This window comes from Odocoileus virginianus, chromosome 26, assembly GCF_023699985.2.
Source record: "Odocoileus virginianus isolate 20LAN1187 ecotype Illinois chromosome 26, Ovbor_1.2, whole genome shotgun sequence".
Taxonomy (NCBI): domain Eukaryota; kingdom Metazoa; phylum Chordata; class Mammalia; order Artiodactyla; family Cervidae; genus Odocoileus; species Odocoileus virginianus.
This window is the reverse complement of record NC_069699.1, coordinates 11262616-11279131: the sequence shown is the minus strand read 5'-3', so window position 1 is coordinate 11279131 and position 16516 is coordinate 11262616. Positions and strand designations below refer to the sequence as shown.

Genomic DNA, 16516 nt, shown 5'->3' with positions numbered 1-16516 from the left:
TCCAACCCAGGAATGAAGTGGGGTCTCCTGCATTGCAGGTGGATTCTTTACTAACTAAACTATCAGGGAAGCCTGGAGAAAACACTCTGCCTTTAAAGAAGTCATGGAAATTGTGAATTGAGATTAGATTAGAATTTTGTAGTCCAGTTACATGATTAGCAACAATATGACAATTTATTTTAAAAATAGTTTTTAAAAAGTAGCCCAAGAGATAGATCATGATGTGTGTATGTACACGTGCATGAGTGTGTGCAAGGAATATTTTGTGAAAGAAGTAGAGCTGGGATTGAACCTTGAGAAATATGGTGGTTTGGATGAGTGGGAGGATAACTCAGTCTAGGTAGTGAAAACTGAACAGTGGTGCACTTTGGGATGGGAGCAGACATTCTGGTTTGGAATCAAGAGGTGAGTGGCAGGTTGTAGCCTCACAGAAGCTTTGCAATGTCAGATAAGGTAAGGAAATGTTGAACTCAGTTATCTCAAGGAACCAAAGGTTTATTAAAGTGAAATACTTTGAACTTTCTGGAATAAAGGTGATATTGATGCATGACTTTCTTAATATACTAGGAAAGTTTGCTCAAGAAACTTCTTTTAGTTGTTTAGCTTCTTTTCATAGATGCCACTTTGGGTCCTTAGGAGAAAGAGTACCACATGCACAGTAACACACACACAGCAAGTCACAATAAAATAAGTCTCCTTTATTCTGTACTCAGTGAACGAGCTATAATCTGAGAGAATGTTGAGTTTTACTTTGTAGCCATTGGACTTGCTAGAGTCCCCTCCCACTTTGGAGTTAAATATCCCTGCAGCTTCCTTTCCCCCCTCAAAGTCAGGAACTATGGCTACTGTGCAAAGGCCTACCATCTAGGAAAGTGACTGGTAAGCAAATCAGAGAAGATGTCCTGTGACAGCATCAGGTGGACCTGTGATTCCCACAGGTGGGTGAAATATACACAGGGTGCTAATGATGGAAAGACAACCCTAAGCAAAAGCCTAGCAAAGGCAAAATGATCTGGAGCGTGAGAGCCTTGCCAGGGATAAACATTTTACAAGGGCACACAGCAGTGGGAAGGGGAGGCAACGAGGATGATACACACACAAGTGGCGATCTAATGATCAGAGCCCTGAGAGGAGATCCTACTTCAGGAATGGCCTGTAGTGTTCTGGTAAATATTCTGTGTGGCTCTGCCCTTCAGGTTCTGCTTGCGTGACAGAAGCTTGGCTGTGGCCACTGTCCTTGGGGGTGGAGGAGGATTTTCCCCCAGATACAATATTCTGCCAAGCTGAGGGAGCACAATGTTATTAACAGTTGTTAAGGAAATTCTTAGTTAAGGACCAATGAGAGGAAGCCATAAAATGAGATATTTGATTGGACCAGATGCTTACTAGACACCTGCCAGTTTCCAATCCTACTGGGAGGACTTATGACATTTTTGAAGGAGGGAAAATGCAAACTGAGCTCTGAGGTCAACTCTTCCACATTCATCTGTCATCTTCTCAACTTACTCTTCCTGTGGGACACTTGGAATAAGGATGCTGACCTTGATGGCCTGTCTCTCCCTGTTCCCCAGTAGGTCAGCTAGTGGGTGGCGGGGTCTCTGGCAGAGAAATGTGCACAGAACAGCTGAGGGACTTCCCAAGAGGTGTTCTGACATAAATCAGTATCTGAGAGGCACAGGACCTAGGCATTGGACTTTAGCTGTGTTTCCTGAAGATGGACATTTTGCTTGCATTGTCTGGTGCCCCCCAAGCTGGTTATGGGCAGCTCTCAGGCTCTAGGAACCACTCTGTGAGGCTCACTCAGAGTCCACCATGTTGTCCAAGGCATGCTGGGAGCGCCTCTGATTCCTGGACAACACACACAAGTACACGAGATACGTCAGACACAGCATGGCCACTGCCGCAAAGAAGGCGAGGGTGCCCACGAAGGCAGATGGCTCGATGGGCAGGCGGATGAGGGGGCTTTCGGCTGGGATCTGGTTGGTCAGGCTGAGCATGTAGCCGAGAGACCAGGCTATGCTGCTATTCCCCACCTGAGGAGTAGAGGAGACGGCTCAGTTCTCAGGACCGGGCTTGAGGCACAGATTATATCCCCAGGACACACCATGGTCACCCTCCTGAGACACCCCCAGGAACTGTGGCCTGAGGAGGTCAAAGGACTTGCCTAAGTTCAGAAACTGCAGAGACTGGGCTAGAACCCTGGTCATCATGACCACAAAGGCTCGAGTGTCCAACCTCCCACACTGCAGAGAACTAATCCTCACAGCCTTGTCACAGCCAGTGTGAAGAGGGCACAGTTAACAGTGGAAGTTTTTCTGTCACTGGGTACAGAAATGTCTCTAGCTAAAAAAGAGGTGATGCATGTTTTACTGAACCCAGGACCAGTTTCTAAGGAAAGAAGGTCAGTCTAAGTGGGAAGCAGACTGTGTCAGTTTCATCTGGTGGCTCCATCAGTTTTTGTTGGCATGTTTTTATGCCATTTTGGTAGATGTATGAATGTTTCACACTTGTAACCTTCCGTCCTCTCTCTCTCGCTGTGCCGTCTTCTCTTGTTGCGGAGCACAGACTCGAAGGTGCACAGCCTCAGTGGTTGTGGCGCACGGACTTAGCTGCCCCCTGGCGTGGGGAATCTTCCCAGACCAGGGGCTGAGCCCGTGTCCCCTGCGCTGGCAGGTGGGTTCTCAGCTACTGAGCCACCAGGGAAACCCCCCAAATATTTTGGATATCAATCTTTGTTTGGCAAATCTCCTGAAGTCTTTTTACATCCTCACATTTGAATACTGATTTGACTGATATTAAATTCTTTATAAATAAAAGAAAGGAACTTGAAACCTAGAATTATGTATTCGCCCCCCCCCCCGAATTGGTATTTAATGGAAAATCATAATGTGCTTTCCTGGTAATTAGATTAGTTAGAAACAAAGCTTGGAGCGGACATGCCACCAGCAGTCCTTATCTGTCTCCAGACAGCCTTATTTTTTACAGCCAACTCAATTTTATCCATGTAAAACAGTCACAAGCCTAATACTGGATATTGCTTGCTGTAATCTAATTACTGCTGAAGCTCATATTGAACAGACTGACTCCAGACATACTTCAGGCTTTACATCTGCTATTCCTGAAATGAGAAAACCCTCCAAGAAGCCAGGGAACAGAGTGCTGGATCACTGTAACAGCAAGGCTGAGTCCTGGAAGCAAAGTACAGAGGCGCCTCACCAAACAGTCAGCTGTCACTCCAGCGTCAGACCATTCTGGACACTTGAAAGTGAATACGGTGACCTCAGACTCATTCCAAGATCAAAATCTTATTTAACTCTGCTTACTTAATCCCTGTGCTCTAAAGAATAGATCTCCTTCTGACATCTGTGTAAAATGGAGATCAGTTAGTTACTATTCTCTTAACAAAACTGTTGTATCTGAAGCTTCTTGTCAGGATTAAAAGTCTCAGTTCCTTAACATATTTATGGATTCACTCAACAATATTTACTAAGAGCCTCCTATGTTCTCAGTCTTGTGTGAGTGCTAGCAATATGAGGATGATAAAGCAAGTTCTGCCCCGACAGAGCTTAGAGTCCACAGTTCTTGGCTTCCTTAGCTCACATAGAAGGTTTCTGATGACCACTTCCTCTAAATTCTCCATTATCTCTTCTCATAAGCTCACCAGGGATCAAGCCTCATTGACTCCCATTCAGCAAGTTTAAATCCCCAATTCCCACTTATCTCCTACATTTCTTTCACACACACACAAACAAACATCTATTTTGAGAGGAAGAAGAGGAAAACAATTTGTACTTTGACTTACTTCCTTTTTAAAATGTATTTGGGGCCAGCTCTCCTCGGTGAATTTGTATCCACTTAGAAGCAAATGGTAGATATAGTGGGCCGAGAAGCAGTAGGAGCGTGCATACTGCTCATCAAACCGGGGCAGCAGCAGTGGGAGCTGAAGACAAGTTCAAAACAGGGAGGAGGCAGGTTTTAAAATGCGCATTTCAGAACAGCTTAGGTCAGCAGTCATATTTTAAAGAATTTTATCACCCAGAGAATTTAATCATTAAAATTACTATAAAATAACACAATGACAAAAAATCCATATTTTATGTTCATTTGTTTCATTAGATTCCACATATACGTGATAAAATACAGAATCTGTCTTCCTCCGTCTGACTTACTTCACTAAGCATAATACCCTCCAGGTCCACTCATGTTGCTGCAAATGGCACAATTTCATTCTTAATGGCTGAGTGATATTCCATTGTATATATACACCATATCTCCTATATTTAAAAAAAAATCCCTTTACAACATAACCGACTGGTAAACAACCCGCCTGCCAATGCAGGAGACGTAACAGATGCAGGTTCAATCCCTGGCTTGGGAAGATCCCCTGGAGAAGGAAATGGCAACCCACTCTAGTATTCTTGCCTGGAGAATTCCATGGACAGAGGAGCCTGGTGGGCTACAGTTCATAGGGTCACAAAGAGTTGGACTGAAGCGACTTAAAATGCATACAATATCATGGAAGAGCAATCTTAACTTTATAGAGTGCTTGTTACATGCCAGACACTGTTATAAACATTGTGCCCATGAATAGAACATTTAATCCACAACATAGCTATGAGGTCGGGCTCCTTATTACCCCCATCTTACAGATGTGGTGAAGGAGAACAGGATAAAAGTCAAATTCAGAACATACATACACACACGTACACACACATGCACACACACAGGCGTAAATGAAATCTACCCTGCTGTACTGTTTTGTACCAATATGGATCCTTTTTCTTTAAATACTGACCTGATTCCAATTCTTTGAGCAGAAATTCCAGGTGCTCAAGTTGAAGGTGTGCAGAGAAAAGCTACCCGAAAGGTTGAAAGCATTGGCTGTGTAGTAGAATCCTGCAAAAGCCTGTAAGGAAGTTGTACAGAATGCAATATAATGGAGGTTTCAGGGCAGGGAAAAAGAAAGTGGGAAACACCTCAGCAAAGGAAAAACAGGAAGGTGAGAAATAATCAGTAGGGGGAAAAGGAATCTCTGTTGTTTTGCTCTTACCACAAATGACCCTTTAACTCTTGGCTGATACACCCCATCAAAGGAACAAGCTTCGTGATCACGGCAAGCGCTGAAGTTAAATAGGAAAGCCACCTTTTCCCTACACAGTGATGGGTCCCCAGTTCCTTCAAAAGTGATGATGTTGTTGGGATTATATCTTTCAGGTCTCAGGTTCTCTGTACACAGGCTGCCAAACACCTGTGCCTCAGTGAAGGTGGTGGTGTAATTCTGAGGGTAACAAGGGTTGGTGAACGTGGTTTCAGTGGTATAATCCTATAGGTATAAGAGTAAGGTGTTAGAAATCACTCTTGTGGAGGTCCAAATACTTTCCTTTTGTAAGTCCTCACTGTTGTTCCCCTCCAATGCCAAGAGAGAAATGGAAAAAAGGCCATTATACGTCCAGTGGAAGGGAAGTCCCAGGTTGTCTAGATAACTCTACTTGGGGTGGGGGGGATTGTCACCCTGCACCAGGCACAATACCAGGCTCTGCTCCAGCACTTAGCACAGCTCCATGAAGCAGGTTTTATGAACTCCATTTTGATGAGAAAGCAAGATATGTTTAGGTTAATTGACCATTTTGAAGAGCATGTTATCTATCCATCTAAAAATAACAATTAAAAAGGTACAAATAAATGTATTATCAAAATTAAGGCTCATTCCCACCCACTTTATCCACCCAGGTTCCCTCCCTGGAAGTAACCACTATTGCCAGTTGTAGTGTATTCTAACAGAGATTCTGTGTATACTTCTTCTATGCATGTGCAATTACATTTTCTTTTCCCCTCTTTTTCTTTCTTTAAATTTTAAATCATAAATGGTAGTGCTCTATACACACTGTTCTGTCCCGTGCATCTCTTACTTAAGAATATATCTTTGAGATTTTCCTTTCATTGTCCATGTAAGAGTGAAGTGAAGTGAAGTCACTCAGTCGTGTCCGATTCTTTGTGACCCCATGGACTGTAGCCCACCAGGCTCCTCCGTCCATGGGATTCTCCAGGCAAGGATACTGGAGTGGATTGCCATTTTCCTCTCCAGGGGATCTTCCTGATCCAGGGATCGAACCCAGGTCTCCCGCATTGCAAGCAGACGCTTTAACCTCTGAACCACCAGGGAAGCCCCTGGTGTAAGAGTGACCTCTTCTTTTTATACTAGCTTCTTTCATGCTAGCTACATAGAACTCCACTGTACAAATAAACTGTACTTTATTTAGGGAATCCCATCTAGAGGAATATTGAGCTGGTTTCCAGTCATGTGCCATTACAAAACAATGATGTAATAAATACCCTGTTACATAGAAATATTTGATCTGTTTGTAATTTATTTGGTATTAAGATTGTGGTAGGGATTTGATTTTACTTTCTCCAGATTATTATCCAGTCTTCTATCTGTGCTGAAAAATGTTCCCTTTATTTAATGCTAAATTCCAAAATGTGTTTGGTTCAATTTATGGGCTCTCTTTCCCAAGGAATTGGATTTGAACTCTGTGTAATTTCAAAGCTATTTTATCCTCTATAGTAAAATCTTGGCCCAGAAAACACTTAGCTCAGCTCTCTCATTTTACTGCTGAGGAACCTGAGGTACACATCAAAATAATGTAATCATTTAATGAAAGGCTGTCATAGGATTCTAGGCAGAATCCTACAGAAGTCCAACACTCATCTGATATAACATATGAGTGTCCTACAGAAAGATCTTAATATGACTGTGGAGGCAGCAAATGGGCCCCTTCTGCTTCAGTGGTGTGAAGAAGTCTATGGTGTTCAAAAGCTGTTATGTCTGATTTGTAACATAGCACATCACGGTCACCCTATGGCCGAAATAATCATTGAAAGAAAAAAAAGTCAAACAACTAATCATTTAGTTTCCCCCTCCAAATCTGACTTACACTTTTAAATAATTAAAATAAATCATTTCTGGCCTGGCTTGGAGAAGAAGCAAAATAATATGAATTATTTTTTGGCTAGAAGAAGCTTGGTAAAGATTAATTCATTTCTCTTTTTGGATCATGAATTATTTGTTATAGCATTGCTGAAATATAACTTGCCAATGTGCCAAGTTACTTAGTCCCTCACCATTTAATAAATCTTCCCTGAATTTAGTCTTTGCAGGGCATTAGCATGAAAGGGCCATGTACTCTCCTTTGTAGCTACATGACCAACATAGCTTTTCTTTTTAAATAATGTATTTGGAATACTGCCTGCGCTTGTGCTCAGTCGTGTTCGACCCTTTGCAGCCCCCATGGACTGTAGCTGGCCTGGCTCCTCCACCCATGGGATTTTCCAGGCAAGAATACTGGAGTGAGTTGTCATTTCCTCCTCCAGGGAATCTTCCCAACCCAGAGATCTAACCTGTGTCTCTTATGTCTCTTGCATTGGCAGGCGGGTTCTTTACCACTAGCACCACTTGGCAAGCCCATATATATACCATATGAAGCCAAATTTGTAAATACACATATTCTTGCATTTAAAAAAAAACTGGAAGAAAATGCAATAATATGTTGATGATGGGTAATTCCAAGTTTTGTTGTTTATTATTTATATTCTTTATGTCTGTATTTTCTATTTTTTTTCCCCACTGAATATGTGTTACTTTAAAACCAGAAGAAAAAAATCTTACTTAACAAGGGAGAGAAAGTGAATGCATGTCCCTAATATCTAACATGCTATCAGAGTGAGACTTGAGCCTTAGGGTCGCTGGAGACCCCTTATTAAGAAAATAATTTGCAAAGTATATATTGGTAGCTCAGATGGTAAAGAATCCGCCTGCAATGCATGAGACCTGAGTTCGATCTCTGGATCAGAAAGACCCCCTGGAGTAGGACATGGCAACCCACTCCAATATTCTTGCCTGGAGAATTCCATGGACAGAAGAGCCTGGCAGGCTACAGTCCATGGGGTTGCAAAGAGTTGGACACAACTAATTAACACTTTCACTTTTTCATATATCTAGGTGTCACTCTCACCACACTCTGTAGCCCTTTATATTTCAGTCCAGGAACTGAGACCTGGACTGTAGGCAATTACTCAGGCAGTGTTCATGACGCAATAAGCTTTGGGAACCTTTAAGTTGGGGCTTGGCAACACATCTTTGGAACATGAAAGTATTGGCTAGGCAGGTCGGGACATGCATTTGTGGGTGATCCTCATTGCACCTGGATCCTTCCCCACACATGAGTCAGAAGGCTTAGAGGGCAAAGCCACTCTCTCAGGCATCCACATGTTATCAGGCAAGTTGGAGATGCCCCCTGTCCCTGTGAGTTGACTACATACAATGAGAGGCAGGGGTGTCCCACCTCTGCCCCCAGACCTGGGCTCACACCTTGAGACCTGCATTCTCAAGTTCAAATGAGACCTCACCCAGGTGGTGTATTCACTTCTCTACTGTAGACTGTTGGGTACATAGACAGTCATTCTTTAACAAATCTTGTAGGAGTGTGTGCACAAATATACATATACACCCCCTCATGGCCAGCCAAATTTAATAGGTTAGCTTCTCAAACCTAGATTCACCCTGGGAAAAGGGTGATTTCTCCTGCCTCCCTTCTCCCATCTGAAGTTCAGAGGAGCCCTGCCCTCCCTGCCCTACCCTGCACCCCTTCTAGGGCCAGAGCTGGAGGAAGGGGCCTTAAGTATTGATAGAAATAAAAAGGGAGAGACAAGAGGAGCCCAGTTAGAGAGGGTTGACTAAGCTCCCTGCGGGGTTTGGTTTGGCCGAGTTGGGGGTTGTATTTGGGAGTCTGGCCTGGGCACCGAGTCTCCTGAGCCATGGAGAAGTAGCTCAGGGCTGCTGGCAGGGCCCCCGCTCTGTCTTTCCCAGGAGCGCCCAGCCTCTCCCCGAAATACATGTGGCATACATGTGTGCTGGGGCTCCAGCCTTTCCTGTGAGGCTGAAAGAGAAGTTTTGGGAAGAGGGCCAGACCTGGAGGGTGAATTCTCACAATCCACTCTGCATGAATACTCAGTAAATGCAGGGATCTGAAGATGTGAGTTCTACTGATGCCTCTTTGTAAACCAACCCAATTTTTCTACAGCTAGTGGCTGGGAAATACTGCATCCTTCCTCATGACCAGAGTAAGCTGCAGTGGTGGGGGTTAACCTACTGATGCTGTGTCCACTACATTCAGAGGCTGACTCAGCCCCTGTGCCCTGCCCCGGATCCCCTTAGAAGTCAGGATCTGTGGCCTCCGGTTGGCCTCATGCCCCTCCAGGTGATCAAGGTTCCCTGCCTTCATTCTCCTTTCATCTTCACCTTCCCTTTTCAGCCATGGCCTAGATGGACGTCCCCTGAGCACCGGAGTTTGGGGCCCAGGGTCACATCCATGGTGTGAGTGCTCTCGCTGCCACCAACGGTACTCATGTCAACTTTATGTTAGTGGCAGCCTAACTGATGTCTGAAGTGGCCATCATATTCAGTTACCATATAAATTACTGGCCAATGTAATGGAATTCGGCTGCTCTAAGATCCCACCATCTAAAGCGATTAAATCTGCCTAATACAGGCTCATCTAAAATAAGCCTGAGCCTGAGGAGGTCCTCTGCCCTCTCTGTTGTCAGCAAGAATTTCTCCTGTGACCAGGTATATTATTTTGTCTGCACTCAGGGGAGTCTCTGCAATGTCCAGCTTCTTTAGCTACTAGTTTAAAGCAGTTAATATCCATAAAGGGATCCCAAGTCCTGAATCATTTATAAAACCTCTGGGGCTCTGGAATTTCCCTGGACTTCCGACTCAAATACACTGGAAGTGGTCAATGTATCAGAGAGAGAGAGAGAGAAAGAGAACGCTCGGACCCCTACAAGTTAACAAGAAAATGCTGCTGTTTCCATCCACCTTCTAATTGGAGTGGAAAGGACAGACCCCAGAAGGCAAGGCATCTTCCCCTCAGCCAAGACCCCCGAGGGAACACCTGTTGCCCCCTGCCTCAGGTACCTGAACGAGGGTTGCCAGAAACCTCTTCTCAGCCTCGTTTTGGCCATAGCACTGGAAGCTGTGTGTGTAGAGTGTGTATTCATAGCCATACAAGGTCACCTTCATGATGTCGCTGGTGTTCAGCCCCACCTTCTCTTCTGCCGTGAAGGATATCTGGGTGGAGGCACCACCCAAATCCAGGGCACCTGTGGTCTCCTTTCCACTCGGATGCACCCACATATGCCACAGGCTCTTCTACACAGTTGGAAAAAGAAGCAAGAAAAAAGACCAAAGGTGCCATCTCTGACTGGCCAGGGTTCATCTCCCAGGATCCATCTCTTATTGCTAAGAAGTATGACATAGGGTGCATTCAGGGCCAAATCTCTCCTTAGTTTAACGGGTGGTGAACTCAAATGCTTTCAGGGACTGGACAGGCAACATAAATGAGTGAGTAGATTAGGTGTACACAACAGGGAATGGTGAGAGGACTGTGGCCATCTGGGGAATGCATGAGTTATATACTCTGTTCCAGTTGGTTGTTGGCATGCAGGAATGTGAGTCTACTGTGACCAGCTCTGCCAACTTTTGGGGAGTGAGGGAGTCCAGAAGAAGCTAGAATTGTGGATTTCTACGTGAATTTTCCAAAATATTAACTAAATTAATTAACTAAAAATATATTCAAGGAGGAAGAAAACAGGTCTTAGACTGGACATGGTAGGGGTATCCTCAGTTTACACCCTCTGTGACCTGGTGACTATCTTTCAGAGGCAGCTTTCCTCTGCACCAAAGGAGCAGGGAGTGTGGAGCCTGGAGTGTGAGGAGACCTGAGGACACCAGTGAGTGAGAAGAGGCGGCCTGAGGGCTCTGGAAATTCCTGACGGCTACAGGACTTCTTGGAAGGGTCCTTCTCTAGTTGGATTTCAAAAGACTCATGGCCCACTGCAAGATTTAGATCCTCCCTCCCCCCCTCAAATTTCTTGTTAGTTGGTAAAATGATATCCTCCCCACCCCCACCGCATGCATTTGTCTTATTTAGGATCCAAGGCTTTTTCCCAGCTATACATGTCTTGTCTTGGCTGTTTTATCACTGGTGTTTCCCTAATGCATTACATGATAGAAATGATGCAGGACAGATGGCCCTGTCAGCATGCACCTCTGCTTAAGTTCCCAATCCCAGGGGACAGAATAAACAGCAAGATTAAAAACCATGCATTTGTTTTCACACACCTCCAGGAAATTTCCCATTAAATAGTTGGCTGTAATCCATCCATATATCCCTTCCTCTTGCCCAGAAATGATTTGAGCATCCCTAAAATCAAAGGGCTGAGACTCGAAGTAGTTTTCAATGCTCTCAAGGACTTCATTAGCTGCTGTTTCGTTTTGCAACCTATTCAAGGCACAGAACACAAAAGGTTGAGTGCCCAGACAACAATCTTAAAATAACCTCCCCACTCCCTCAGGCAGGGACCATTTTCCAGATGTAGGTAAGACAGAGGAACCCCCTCTGCAAATTGAAGCCTTCCAGGCAACCATGAAGGCAGGCTGCACTTGTTACCTGTCAAACTGCCAAGCAGGGGAATAGCTACCAGTAAAAATATCACTTGTTCTCTCCTCCCTTACCTGTTCCTATTCTGCTGTCTAGCAACCAGCTAAAGAGCCTCCTACTCAATCACTATTGCTCTGTCTCAGATCAGCAGAGAAAAGGAGATTAGTGAAGGCATAAGGAGTAGCATAAGTATTCGCTTGGGGCACTACACAAAGAAACCCTCATCAGGCCAGAAGGAAGGGGAGCTTAGGAGGGAGGGGGAAAGGAAGAGGGGTTTTTCGCTGTCCCTGCTTTGCTCTTTGGGAGGGCTTTGGCGTGAGGGGATATGATGGCCATCACGGTTGTCACTGAATTGAAATCCTTTAGTGTGCTGACCCATGGAGGAGTAGTGACATAGCATTCGTATCACCCATGACATAGTATATTTGTATCATTCATCTGTGCCATTTGATGGAAGAAAGCTCACTTGGGACATTCTTTTCCCTTTCATCAGTGGGTTAAGAAAGTCGAGGGGCACTGGCTCACTCTTGGCTGAGGAAGAAGAAAGAGCAATGCTACAAGCTGAAGTCCATTCCAGTTCAGTAGCAATTTATCACTGCTTGGAAAATAATGAATGATTTTCCTAGTTTTATTAGTTGCCATCCCAGAGACTCAAATTATTGTTTTTTCTATATTTGACTTTTCTGGCAATTAAAATATCAACTAGTTCCTCAGAAGAAATGGATCACCATCAGAGGTTGTGAAAGAGTTCACAAAGAAGCGTCAGTATTTAATCTATTCAAATGTAACATTCACCTTCTCGCTAAGTGGCAAACTTTCTATTCCATGTTTTTTTCCATGGCTATAAATGACAGAGCCTTTGAATGATTTCTCACTGAGAGGACTGGGAGAAAAAAGCAACCAAGACAAAGTTGAGTTCTTTGCTTCCATTAGAAAGAAAAGGCAGAAGGAAGGGATTTCTATATCATTTCTATTTCAAGTAAACACAGCAATCTTGAAAGCACACTGCAGAATCCAAGAGTAAACAAAGAAATCTGACTTCCTTCTACATTCTACTTGATCAACCAGGACATAGGAATAGAAAAAAATGAGAGGAAAACTACAAGGAAAAGGCTCAATCCAACTGAAAGTGCTTCATGATCTTTTTGATGATCATCTGAAAGCGACTCTGTTTGTTCCTTTGAAATTTCTGCATGTGGTAAAGAAAATACATATAATTTTACATCCCTAGGATCATAGACAAAGTGACTTTGCAACCAAATGAGTGTCATCTTTTGGGGAGAAAGCCTTATTTTCAAAGTTTAGGGCAGCATCCGCCCTTTAATTTTGGTAGTTTTAAGCTTGATGGGTTTTTAAAAAACTGCTTTGTTTTGTTTTTATTTTAAGGTCAAGGAAATATTATCATGGAGAAAAAAAATGAGAAAGGACATTCAAAAACAATACAATGGGGCTAAAAGTCATGGCTGAAAATTTAGAAGGAACTGCTTAATTGAATGAAATGAGATGTTTATTTTTTATAGTAACCCCAAAGGCTTTGGGGCGAGGAGCAGAATTCCCATTATTTGAAAGCAGATATTTTGGTGACATTTTGTACATGGGTAGAAGCTAAATAGCTTAGGAGTATAGTGGCTTACATTTAGTGGCACTGGTTGTGCACAGGTATTAAAGTTGTTCTTTAGTCACTCAGTTGTGTTTGCTTCTTCTATGACCCAATGGACTGTAGCCTGCCATGCTCCTCTGTCCATGGAATTTCCCAGGCAAGGATACTGGAGGGGGTTTCTATGCCCTTCTCCAGGGGACCTTCCCAAATCAGGGACCAAACCTGAGTCTCCTGCGCTGGCAGGCCGGTTCTTTACCACTGAGCCACCAGGGAAACCCCAGTGTTAAAATACCAGAGGTCAAAAACAGTTTCTACTTTTTAAGAAAACTAGAGGTACATCCCATGACTAGATTCATGTTACTTTCATTTTTTTTCAGAGTTCTCAATAAAATCACCATGGGGAAGGGAATCAAATATAGAACTGTTTCTTTCTGAGTATTAAGACTAAAAGTTTCCCAACTTTGAAAGCCTAAATTTATGGCAGAATATGGGCTTCTTTCCCAGAAATAGTTATATTCTTGGAAAGATTCGACACATTCCTGGCTGTGTTGGTCCAACGGGCTTCTCTGGGCCATTCGAGCTCTTACCTCAGTAATCGCATCCCAGCTGTGGCCCCCAGGTAAACGCAGGTGGACTCATGGAGATGGACTGGAATGTGCCCCTTGACTTTTTGCATGCAATCCTCAAAGGCTTTGGGGGCATCTTGGGGGTTTTTCGCATAGTTGGAGATCCCAGAGCCTGAAGAGCAAGCATTCATCACTTCTTAGCATTATCAGGAACCAACAAGAGCCATACAACTTTTAAATAAAAAAGCAAATCAGCTCTGTAAATTAATGGGTTTTTGTAGGGCATTGAAAACAGTGTATGTGCTAAGTTCCATGTGGCCACACAGATGAGTCAATTCTCAAAATATAGAAGGAAAGAATTACAAAGGTGAAAAAAATTGAGCCGAGACCTGCTTTGAAAAAAGGTTCTCATTATGGAAATTTCAAATATATATAAAAGTAGAGAGAAGAGTACAACAAACCCATGCACCCATCTTCCAGTTTTAACAGTGATCAATCTTGCCTCATCTGCACTCTCCATTCTCTCCTAATGAAGCAAACTACAGACATGGTATCATTTCATTCTATAAATATTTCAGTATGTATCATTAAAAGATAAGACTTCTTTTAAAGAAACATAACCATAGTCTCATTAGTCTATATAAAAGTTTAAAAGATAATCACTTAATATAATTAAATATCTAATTAAGACTCACATTTCCTCCATATTCATGTTTTTTCTCTCCGTCTACCTCTCTCTATCTAGTTTGTTTGAACTAGGGCCCAAATAAATTCCATCCATTATAATTGGTTGCCATGTCTTTTAAGTTTCCTTTAATATGTAGATTCTGCCCTCTCTTTCTAATTTTTCTTTGTAATTAAACACTTTTTCCCTCGCAACTTCATTTGTCCTATAGTTTTCTAAAGTCTAGAATTTGCTGACCACATCTCCATGGTTTCATTTAATATGTTATTTGGTTTCAGTGTTTTCTATAAATTGGTAATTGAACACAGAGGCTTAATCAGATTCAGGTCTGAACTTTTTCAGAAACAGTCATTTGTAGGGATGTGCATTTCCAATAAGAGGCACAAGCATCTGGTTGCTTCTCTCTTTGTGCTGTTAATAGGCATCAGTGATCATTGCCTAGATCCATTAGCCCATTAGGGTTTGTGAAATGGTGATATTTTATTTCCATCATTCTTGTTTCACTTTTTATTTAAAATGCTTTTAAAAGAGGAAAACTTCCCCATCATTAACTACTTGGTTACCCTATAGTACAGTTTGTACAGGGAAGGTTGGATAGATATGTGCTTGATTCTTTCCCTTTATTTACCAGCTTAAAAATATTGATCGTAGACTTCCCTGGCAGTCCAGTGGTTGACTCCATGCTTCCAATGTAGGGGGTGGAGGTTCAATCCCTGGTTGGGGAACTAATATCCCACATGCCACGTGACCAAATAAATTTTAAAAATTTATATATATGCTATATGTGTGTGTGTGTGTGTGTGTGTGTGTGTGTGTGTGTATGTTGCATCTCCAGTATCTTCTTAACCAATGAGGGATTTTATTTGTTTGTTTAGTATCTTTAAGGACTTATGAATCTACAGATAAGTTTGATATATAATACTGCAGTTATTATTCTTACTGATGGCCCATCTTTATCCAGTGGTGCTTTCTTCAGTTTGGTAGCTGAGTCCTTTTGACATGATCCCAGAAACCTTGAAGAACTTCCTCTGCTTTCTGATATGAGATGTCTCAATGACCTATATACTTCCTGCCCCAGATCTGGAATCTGCCATTTCTTCAAGAAATCCTGATTTCTTTTATTGAGTAATGGTATCTAGTATCCAAAATTTAGAAGTTAGGGTGCTCATTGCAAACCTTTCCAGAAGACAGACCTAGAGAAAACTTTATTTCAAGAGAAAATATGTCATGAATTCTTAGTGGTATTTCTAATTCAGAACTTCAATTTTTCCCTTGAATTCACTGATCTTGTATCTTTATCTTCCTTTTCCTATGCTAAAAATCCTGTTCCCCAATCCCTCCAACTTAATAACTCATTTGCTTTATTTCACAACACATGCAACAGTCTCAGTATGACAATGACAATACCAGCACTACCACCAGTTGTAGGATTATTGAAAACAATTTAAAATTTTTTGAAATTCTTTTTTGTCCTTAGGGTGTATCCTATTAGGCATATACAAGTGTCCATAAATAAAGTCTTCTTGAAATACATACACGCTAATTTGTCTCCAGATGGTCTGTGGCTATTTTCATGCTAAAGTAGGAGAGTTAAATACAACAGAGATCACATGGCCAACAAATGAAAAATATTTATCCTCTAGCTCTTTACAGAAAAAGTTTGCTGTCTCCTGACTTAGATGATTTATTGGCACCTCCAGCTTAATATATTCAAAACCAGATTCCTTAATCCGTGCCATAGCCCCAACCCTCAGTGTTGCCCGTTCTCAGGAGACGGTACCTTCATGCACGCAGTCACTCAGGTCAGAACTGATGCTCAGGTACCATCAGCCAGGATGCCATACATTAAAACAATCGTAAAATGTTGTTGGCTCTACTTCCAAGATACGGCTCAAATCTCAGCACTTCTCACTCTTTCCCCAGAACCATTCTCAACCAGTGTTTCTCAGCCTCCGCACTACTGACCTTTTGGGCTGGATGCTTCTTCGTTGTGGGGACTGTCCTGCAAGTCATGCAGTCGTTAGCAGTGCCCTTGTTCTCTACCATTAGATGCCAGCAGCACCACAAACCCCAGTTGGGAAAACCAAAAATGTCCCCAGAGGGACTTCCCTGGTGGTCCAGTGGCTAAGACTCCATACTCCCAATGCAGGGGGCCTGGGTTCAA

General features: G+C 42.8%; 1 protein-coding gene across 5 annotated transcripts in view; it reads right to left on the bottom strand.

Annotated features, from left to right (window-relative positions):
• Positions 1-677: 677 nt before the first annotated feature.
• ENTPD3 (ectonucleoside triphosphate diphosphohydrolase 3) overlaps positions 678-16516 on the bottom strand; it is a 34459-nt gene continuing 18620 nt past the window's right edge. For 4 of the 5 annotated variants that reach the window (XM_020894562.2, XM_070455463.1, XM_070455464.1 and 1 more), the window contains 7 exons: positions 13689-13839; positions 11183-11342; positions 9977-10210; positions 5051-5323; positions 4796-4906; positions 3803-3940; positions 678-2033 (listed from right to left, as the gene is read on the bottom strand). In XM_020894562.2, coding sequence (XP_020750221.2) covers positions 1797-2033; positions 3803-3940; positions 4796-4906; positions 5051-5323; positions 9977-10210; positions 11183-11342; positions 13689-13839 — 1304 coding nt within the window. In that variant the 3' untranslated portion in view covers positions 678-1796. The remainder of the gene's footprint in view (positions 2034-3802; positions 3941-4795; positions 4907-5050; positions 5324-9976; positions 10211-11182; positions 11343-13688; positions 13840-16516) is intronic. The other variant, XM_070455466.1, reaches the window with a different exon arrangement.